Below are 9,946 nucleotides of genomic sequence, written 5' to 3' on the forward strand. Positions count from 1 at the left end.
CTACGATTAAAGTCATGTTTTCAATTTTTACTCAACTTCAGCTATACTTTTAATATAACGAATAATAATATCTTCAATATTTCAAAAAGATTACAATATTTTATTGTTAACAAAATAAACAGTATCCTTTTGTACTTTGTTAGAATCGGACATATCGAAAATTGTTTCATCTGATTGGTCGATTCAATCTCACTAACCTTTCCACCAATGATATTTTCGATAGGTAATGATTCATCCACGGAATTTGAAAGCGACCAATGAGTGTCAAAATACTGCTAATTTATTTCTCGTGATTGGATAATGGAATTTAATATAACTATTACATTTTTTTTTTACAAACCATAGGAAACGTAACATGAAATAAAATGACGCACGTTGATCCTGTTCTTCCATATTTAAATAGAATCTCATAAATTTTATTATAATTACGTGAAATGAAAATACAATTTGTATAGAATTTTCTCTTTGTAATAGCGCTTTATAAAGTCGTCTTCTAATCGTAAGTGTGACGAGAAACAATCATTATATGTTTATGTATAATATATTGACATTTTTTCTAAAGGTTGTGTAAACGTTGATATCTTGACTTATTTGTCCACTTAATTTTAAACACGTCAGTTACATCCCAGTAATAGTATTGTCGGTGTCTGTATATATCTATTATGTGACACGTGAAAGAAACATCATTTAATTGATATAATATAATAATATCTTTTAAAATTATCTATTAATCTATCCACAAGTGTGACTGACATATTTTGGTATGATTCATTTTGTATACTTTTTTAAAAAGCTTGTTAATTTTTTAATACATTTATGATTAGAAAACGATTTATTACAATATAAACAATATATATATGTATATATATACATCTTGTATTCATTTATATATGTTATATTTAATAATATTGTATTTAATTTGTATTGTTACAAAGTTCAAAATGGCAAACAACAAAAATGAAGATCAAAATGAAGAGAGTTTGAAAGAAGATAAAGATGAATCAAAAATGAGCTCAGCCGAAGAACGTTCTGAATACTTTAGGAAATTGGAGAAATGGTTACAAGAAGCGCATGCATGGCAAAGCGTTGCTGCTATGTTCCCATATTATATGATGTCAAATCAAGTTTTAAATCCTTTATCAGGTTTGATTTCGTATAAATATATATTTTATATTTTCTCTTGATGATATTTTAAGTAATTATTATTATTAAATATAAGAAAATATTTTTGAATAAAATTTTGATAAATATAATTATAGGTGCTACACCATTTGGCCCTTCAGTTCCGACAATGACAAGTGCACAAAGAGTTACCGTGACTCCTCCTCAGCAGCAAAACGATCTTCGAAGACAAAGAGGACCACAAGAACCAGCAGCACTTTTTCAACCAGCAGAAGCTGAAGGTAGAAGGTCATAACGATAACACCTGTGTGCATCACATTCCAACAGAGGTTCAGCTAGTACTATACGTGCTTTTGATACAAAAATACTGCATTAAATTATATATAAAAAATAAAAAAAAAAATGACGTTATATACATATTTTTGAATCTCTGCAGTATTCACTACAGTGTATATATTTGTTTGGTATTTTAAATTGAAATTAATATTTTTCTGTAAGATATTAGTAGACATGCAGTAATTTTGAAATCTACATCTTCATCATTATCACTGAATGTATAATTGTATTGTACAGTCTGTAAAAATAATATTTTTTTTACAGGTTTTGAATTTCGTATACCACCAGTATGGAAACGACTGGCCGCAGAATTTATAGATTCTGCAATGTTATTTCTTTTGAGAATTTCTATTTCTTTCGTCATCATCGACTTTTTTGATTTTATGTATGTATTCAATCGTACATCTATACTTTGATTGTTTTGAACGCATGCTCCACGTCTATCTCTGTAATTAATTACTTCTTAATGTTTAATTTTATTAATGTTAAATTTATTATTAATGTTAAATTTCACTCAAATGTTATTTAGATTTACTGTATATGTATATATTTAATTTTAGAGGTTTAGAGGATTCCGAAATATTACAAACGAATCTACCTATTGATTATAAAATGACTATAGAAGTAACATATGGAACTATCTTATTGGAAATAATAAATCGTATAATAGTATGTATTTTTGAGGTAAGTCATGGGTATAAAATTTAGTATTATAAATTTGTAAAATCTTGTGTTACCTGTGTATGTATATATTACAAAACATGAAAAAATGCTTTAGGCTTTCTGGCTTCAACGTGGAATGAACGGTCGTATAGGTGGTACTACTCCAGGAAAATCTATAATGGGGTTACGAGTCGTTCAGTGTCGAAGTGTGGTACCAGCGGAACGAGCAGACGATCCGGACATGGTGTACGTTCAGCCAGGAACTGATTTAGGTTTTCCACTGGCATTTGGCCGTGCTGTAATAAAAACTTTAATATTATCTTCTGTTTTTCCTATATGTTTCGGAGTATTTTTTTTTAGATTTAATAGAACGGGTTATGACTTAATTTGCAGTTCTATCGTAATAGAGGATCCTTACAGAAATGTAAGGAATAATAATAATAATAATAATAATAATAATAATATTAACAATAATAATAATAATAATAATAATAGAAATCGTCGGTAGATTTTAATTCCTAAAGGAACATTATGCATATAGAGTGAGTCAACTAAATTTTGTATCTGAAAATGTTTATTTTTTTTTTTTTATTTCTTTTCTTTTTATTTTTTTTTAGTACAATAAAATCTAAAGAAACTATTAAGTAATACAAAAAAGAAAATGCGCTTTTTAAACAAAATTATGAAAATTTTCTACCATTGCATTCGTAATTTTGTGTGTATTGAGAGTTATAACAACATAAGGAAAAAGGGAGAAAAATGTATCTTAAGTATAAACAGATTGACTGACACTGTATACAAAGGATGCATATGAGGCTGTGTGGAATAATTAACATGTAATTGTATTAAAATATATATACATATATATATTAGTAAAAATAATTTTTGTAAAGGTAAATATATATCTGTATACAAACATGTGTATCGCACATGCAAATAAAATTACATAGGTTTTGCCAGGAAGAATTTTTTACTTTTGGGCGCTTCCGTAAATTATTAGATTTAAATTCGCGACTGAATTGTAACGTGTTTATCGCTTTATAGCAGTTTAGACGTAGTTTTAACTTTATATTATAAAACTTTAAAAAACACTTTGATAAAATAAAAGATTTTATTCAAACAATTTGTAATCGTGTTAGTACTTTTTTTTTTGTTTTTTGTTTTTTTTTAAAAAAATATCACAAAGTAAAATCTAATGAGAAATAATTCGTTACAATAAAAAATTCATTAACAAATTTTACACGTCTTTCATATAAATATAAAAATAAAAACGGAAAAATAATATCATTTTTATAATCTTTCATATGACTAACATTGTTTTGACAACGCCATCTTGAGATAATTCAAATGAACTAATCTTACATGATTCGCGATTGACCAATGACGTCACTTCCCAGTTAAACGTGGCTACCCCGCGATTGAAGGAAGGAGTGGCTTCAGGATCTGTCAAAAGTTAAATGATCTTTCGCGAACATTAATGACTAACTACGACGATTGAACAGTTTCTAAGTGCTCCTTAGAGTTAACCCGTAGTTTTGTACGAACAGTAACGAAGAAAAGATGTCATCATCAGGCGATTTCGGAAACCCACTGCGTAAATTCAAGCTCGTCTTTCTTGGCGAGCAGAGCGGTAAGTAGATATTTTTCGCACACACTTCCGTTGATTTTCGGATCAATATCGAATATGTGTATTTTATATATAACGATAACATTGCATGTTGTTTTATATCTTTATATAAGATACTTAAATAAAAATCAAATCGTATTAATTTCAAGGACCGTTCTAGGTTATGGATCAATATTTCTGACCGCGGCCAACAGTTTATTTCTCGTAATCGAAATCGGCGTCTCTGTCGTTCATCCCTTCATGAAATTATCTATTGGAATATTATTTTGCCAATATATATTATTTGTTCGCTTAGAAACACACTTATTCTTATTAATTTGTATTTTATTATGTTGGATTGTTCTTAATCGAAAATATATTAATGTTTGACATTAATAATTTTTAATTAACGATGCGGAACGCCGATATCTTTAATTGGACTATGAAAATCTTTATTGGGCTATAAAAATGTTCTATTTGAAATATTTAAGATTCTTCTGGAAGATTTTTATATAGATAGGGTTTACGGTTTATTAGAGTTACATGTATATTAATTAACAAGTATAATTTGCATGTCATGGTATAAAGTCTAAAAAATTTTTTTCATTTACATTATTTTATATAATTTAACAATATTTGTTTTTTCCCCGTTCTATATATTTATCATTTTTATTAATATGTTAATTATACTAAATCATAAATTATACATGAATGTATTTATTAATACTTTCATATCATTAATTTCTTGAGATATATATATATATATATATTATATATATGTATATATGTATATATGTGTATATATGTACATATATGTATATATATATATATATATATATATAAACATTTTAAAGTATTTTAATATTTTGTACATATTTATATGAAAAATTTCTTCTTATTTCAGTGGGTAAAACATCTCTCATCACACGATTTATGTATGACAGCTTTGACAACACGTATCAGGTACAAAATAAATATTTAAACTATCTTATTTTTTATAATTTTTAAATATTAAAAAAAAATGATTTCAAGATAATTTTATATAAGTTAATTATGGAATATGAAGACGTCAATTATATAAAAAATCTTATATTGATTCGATCATGTTTTGAAAAGTTTTGTACAATGGAATATCTATAAAGGAAAATAATATACAGAATTTTATTTATTTTATTAAATATAGATAATATAATATAAAACATAGGTTTTTATAAGGATCTATTATACATGAAATGATCAAATGTCAATTTTATATATTATGTCTTTAATGCAAATTTAATTAAATGAAATATAAAGTAATTTGTATAAATATCTGGAAAATTATTAAAAAGTATTATATTTTTTTTTATTTGATAATATCATTCATTAGGCTTACATAATTTTTTTTTTTTTATTTTGTTTCAGGCTACAATAGGTATAGATTTCTTAAGTAAAACTATGTATCTAGAAGACAGAACAGTGAGATTACAACTATGGGACACTGCTGGTCAAGAACGGTTTCGTTCTCTAATACCTAGCTATATCAGAGATTCTACAGTTGCAGTTGTTGTTTATGATATCACTAGTAAGTTCATTTTAGATTTTGGATATAGGTTAGAAACTTCTATGACATTATATATTTTTATAGATGCTAATTCATTTCATCAAACATCCAAATGGATCGATGATGTTCGAACTGAAAGAGGAAGTGATGTTATAATCATGCTAGTAGGAAATAAAACAGACTTGAGTGATAAAAGACAGGTTTCTACAGAAGAAGGTGAACGAAAAGCTAAAGAATTAAATGTGATGTTCATTGAAACTAGTGCTAAGGCCGGATATAATGTTAAACAGGTAACTCTAACACACAGTAACTAATCTGTACATTATTATTTATGATGTATACTTATATATGTGTATATATATATATATAAGTATACACCGCGCGCGCGTGTCTGTGTGTGTGTACATGTATATATACTTCAGACGATATATATTCATTAATTCTCATTTATTTGATATTTATTAATCATACTTTTATGATTTAAGTTGTAACATTAATTTTTCATTTTTCAGCTATTTAGAAGAGTAGCAGCAGCTTTACCTGGTATGGATTCCACTGAAAATAAACCTCCTGAAGACAGTATCCTTTCTGTAAGATATTTAGTATCCATGCTTGCATGCTATAATCATTTAGCTGCATTAAAATTTTCTTTTCCCACATACATAAACATTATGCACAACCCATTATATTCTGAGAACTCATTGCCACAAGTATAGTTTCCATTTTTGTTAGCATTCAATTTTTTTTTGTGTTACATAATTGTTTTATAGATATGTATTTGCGTTTAACAAACATTCTGAATCAAATATTTACTAAAGTTATAAAACCGTATAAGATTAAAAATATGGCCTATTTATAAGCACAAAGCTATTAATCTGGTATGTGTCTGCAGTTTTGACTACACTATTGGTACATTTAACGATTATTTATATTAAATTCAAGTTTAATAATTTATTTATAAGTATATAAAGATTATTTTTTTTTCTATAAACATATAGAATATATTTCACATTAGATATTATTATTGTTTTCTGATTTAGAAGCTTTTTTGATCTTTATATTCATTATTTAAATATAATTTTCACCATATATTCATTTATGATGCTCTTGTTTCAGACAGAAGTGTTTCAATTTGTTTACGTTATCTTTTTTGTGTTTTCCTTAATGTGTTTTTAAAACCTGTAGTGCAAGAGGTAGTTCTGAAGGACACACCAATTGAACTCAAAGCATCGGAGAGCAGTTGTGCATGCTAAAGCCACCGTCGGCCTAATGGTAGACAGGATACATTGAAATAAGTTAAATTAAAATCTTATTTTAGGACATTAGGAGACAATGATATTTGGTCTGTGTTTTTCGCAGCATTGATAATGCATCTGAATAATGTGAAAAACGAGAGCACTGTATTTAAATGGTAATGATATTGGCTGGTAAAAGGATAGCGAAACAGTCTATGCGAACTGAATAGCCTAAACGGACTGCTTTTACACAATAATGTTTGTAGCTATACTCGTAAATTGTAGTTTCCATCTTAATCCCGCATTATTTAAAGTATTTTCAATCACGGCTTTTTATCGCGTGAGTACTATTCACGACATAATTTTATGATCTATAATGCAATGCTTTTTTTCTTTTCTGTTCTTTTTTATTTTTTTTTTATTATTATTATTTTTTTTTTTTTGTTTTTATTATATGTTAACTGTCTACGTAAAAAAATTCAAGTTTCTGAATGTACTTACTGTAATATCGATAAGCAATATATTCGACGATTTTTATTGTTCGAATTGTACGTTCTATAGAATTCGTATTATAGGTAGCGCTGTGTGCATGTTTGAAGGCTGATGCATGGTGTCGTGCACCATCGGTAGAAAAAGTTTTCAGATTTATTAAAGAAAACTAATTTTCAAGCAACAAATTTATATATTGCGTAAATGCAGTCACGATAGTAGTCTTTTACACGCCGCCGCAGGTTTCTAATCAAAGAGAGATTTTAACATTATTTCAATTTGTCAGCAATAATGCTATTCATACATTTTTTTTTGTTTTGCTAATTTATTTCTACTTGTTAATCTCTATGAAAGGAAAAAGAGAAAGAGACTTAAGAACTTGAATCATACATTTAAGTTGAGAGTCAACGAGGTACGCGAAAAAGACTTGCCGTAAAATTTTTTTTATGGGCTTAACGAACGATCAGTAGCTAGAGCGGTACCTCTTTTTTGTATCGATTTTTATTATTATTATTATTATTATTATTATTATTATTATTATTATTATTATTATTATTATTATTATTATTATTATTATTATTATTATTATTATTATTATTATTATTATTATTATTATTATTATTATTATTATTATTATTATTATTATTATTATTATTATTATTATTATTTAAGATTAATTTCGCTCGTAAAATGAACATTTTTCGCGCGCTACGACCGGTCCCTCTCGTCGATCGATTGTACGGTCCACAGTTAATTGCATTTTTTTATTCGAGCATTGATCGTGCATTAATACTTTACTGACTGAAGTAATTTTATTAAAAAAGAAAAAAAAAAAAAGAAAAAAAAATATGATGAGATCAATGAGTGCTTTAAAAAATAACTTAGAGTCAAAAATATTCGTACCGATCACAACTGACATACATATATATGGATAAACGTAACGACTATATTAGCTAGCTACTTCAATGTCACTTTTGTTAATATATCTGTTATTGTAATATTTTAATTTATATAAAAAAGATTACCTGCCTATTTTTTTACAATGATTTCTTATCATTCGCATTTTAGATATATATACAGATATATGTATATATATATATATATATATATATATATATATATATATATATGTATGTATATGTATATATATTCCCATTTTTCCTAATTACACATTCTCATTAATTTGCAGTTTTACTAGGTGAAGGTTGTGATTCTTTCTTTTTTCTCTTTTTTTTGTTCCTTTTTTTGTTCTTTTTTTTTTCTTCTCACTGACACACAGAGAGCATTTGCTTTTGTATTGTGTAAACTACCTATATATAAAACTGATATAAGACGTTACATGCAAAATATTAATTATGGTGCTTTGTGAAACTATAAACTTTACATTATATACGTAAAGCTATAGGGAACTTTCCGTCCCAATTTTCGAACAATTTATATTTTATACGCTTTATCATCAAATAACAAAATTCTAGTTTTTTCGTATTCGTAGTAACGAATACGTATGTTCGCTGATATCTCGAAACGATGCTACGCTTGTAATAATTAACATAAGAATCGTGTTCGTATATGTGATTCAGTAAAGAAAAAAAAAAGAAAAAAAAGAAAAAAAAAAGAAAAAATCGATTACATCTTTTTCATAAAAAAAAAAGAAAAAAAAGAAAAAAAAATCAAGAGAAAAAGAAAAATAAAGAAAAAAAGAGAAGAAAAGAAAAGAAAAAAGAAATGAAAAAATAACGTTTGAAAAATTACAAGTAAAGAAGAAATGAAATGGTGACAAATTTTCAAGAATACAATATTGTTCCGCCACGCGCTTGATTAGATTGAACGAATTCGTGTTCTACGGGGTTTCTATCATTATAGCTTATTTTACTATTGTAAATTTATCAAATAAGCTCGTTCGTGTCATATTGATTTCGTGAATCTACGTGTCACCGAACACAATATCAAAGCTCGCGTGACTTGTTATAAACAAGTCTTCTTTCTATTTTTTTTTTCTTTTTCTTTTCTCCTTTTTTCTTTTCTTCTTTCTCTCCACGTGACTCGATTTCTCCCATCACCATGATGTCTCTGAGAGATATACACACCTTAACACACAAAAGCAGCTGTCGATTTGCAGAATCAATCGTCGATGCAGAATGGCTCCGAATCGGAGGGAGAGAGCGGCTGCATTTGCTAGGGAGTTGGCGTTTGAATATCTCCGGCGTGTTGCTGTGCTGCCCTGACATAATAAAAAATTAAAAAAAAAATAATAAAAAAGAAGAAAAAAAATTTAAAAAAAAAGTTAAAAAAGAAAAAAGAAAAAAAATAATAAACCCATGTCATTATACCGACAGATAAGAAAATGAGATGTGCGAGGAGGAAAGAAAATGGGGAAAAAAACAGAAAGATAGAGAATGACGAAAAAAGGAGAAAAAAAGAACAAAAAAAAAAACTAAATAAATAAATAAATGAATAAATAATAAATAAATAAGAAATCACATCACAATTACGATTTTTGCGAGTTGGCTGGCTTTTTCTGATGTTTACGCACATCGTGGCCCAATAATAAGAGTTATGCGTTTTAATGGCACACAAGATGTTCTCGATTATAAATACACACTATACTCGATCAGCCAGTGAACTTTGCATTGTTTAATTTGATATTGAGATAAAATGAAATATGTATTATCCTATTATTGAATCGCATTCTTAAAAGATATGACAAGAGGCTTCATATTAGTGCGTCGTATTTGCGTCGTATTTGCGTCGTTAGATCCTGCATAAAAAATATTAATAAAAAAAAAAAAGAAACTAACAAAATGGCAGAGTTTCCTCTATCGAAATTTGTAACGGCGATCGATTGGAAAGTTATAGCGTTAAAGGATCTCTTGTTCAAATTTGCGTTCACAAAGTGATGATGTATTATAATATAAATAGTCAAAAATGCAAGGGGTTCTTCTTTTTGTAATA

At 27.2% G+C, this 9,946-nt stretch overlaps 2 protein-coding genes across 5 annotated transcripts; both read left to right on the forward strand.

Moving 5' to 3' along the window:
* The first annotated feature begins 355 nt into the window (after window positions 1-355).
* LOC118444773 (protein FAM8A1) lies at window positions 356-3,175 on the forward strand. 3 transcript variants are annotated; one of them, XM_085659654.1, is made up of 7 exons: window positions 356-499; window positions 563-761; window positions 936-1,143; window positions 1,260-1,403; window positions 1,723-1,843; window positions 2,019-2,142; window positions 2,237-3,174. In XM_085659654.1, the coding sequence occupies exons 3-7, from the start codon at window positions 942-944 to the stop codon at window positions 2,627-2,629; spliced, it is 984 nt and encodes a 327-aa protein (XP_085515780.1). In that variant the 5' UTR covers window positions 356-499; window positions 563-761; window positions 936-941; the 3' UTR covers window positions 2,630-3,174. The 3 variants fall into 3 exon arrangements, with proteins under 3 accessions (XP_085515780.1, XP_035729266.2, XP_085515779.1); XM_035873373.2 differs by lacking the exon at window positions 563-761 and having other exon boundaries at window positions 2,237-3,172; XM_085659653.1 differs by lacking the exon at window positions 563-761 and having other exon boundaries at window positions 360-449; window positions 2,237-3,175.
* A 322-nt stretch (window positions 3,176-3,497) lies between these two features.
* Rab6 (RAS oncogene family member Rab6) lies at window positions 3,498-9,188 on the forward strand. 2 transcript variants are annotated; one of them, XM_035873298.2, is made up of 6 exons: window positions 3,498-3,751; window positions 4,632-4,690; window positions 5,132-5,291; window positions 5,355-5,560; window positions 5,783-5,849; window positions 9,100-9,188. In XM_035873298.2, exons 1-6 carry the CDS (start codon window positions 3,682-3,684, stop codon window positions 9,171-9,173), a joined length of 636 nt encoding a protein of 211 aa, XP_035729191.1. In that variant the 5' UTR covers window positions 3,498-3,681; the 3' UTR covers window positions 9,174-9,188. The 2 variants fall into 2 exon arrangements, with proteins under 2 accessions (XP_035729191.1, XP_035729192.1); XM_035873299.2 differs by lacking the exon at window positions 9,100-9,188 and adding an exon at window positions 6,456-7,841.
* Window positions 9,189-9,946: the final 758 nt, after the last annotated feature.

The sequence above is a fragment of the Vespa mandarinia genome, chromosome 10 (assembly GCF_050613455.1).
Source record: "Vespa mandarinia isolate Hongniang chromosome 10, ASM5061345v1, whole genome shotgun sequence".
Classification (NCBI taxonomy): domain Eukaryota; kingdom Metazoa; phylum Arthropoda; class Insecta; order Hymenoptera; family Vespidae; genus Vespa; species Vespa mandarinia.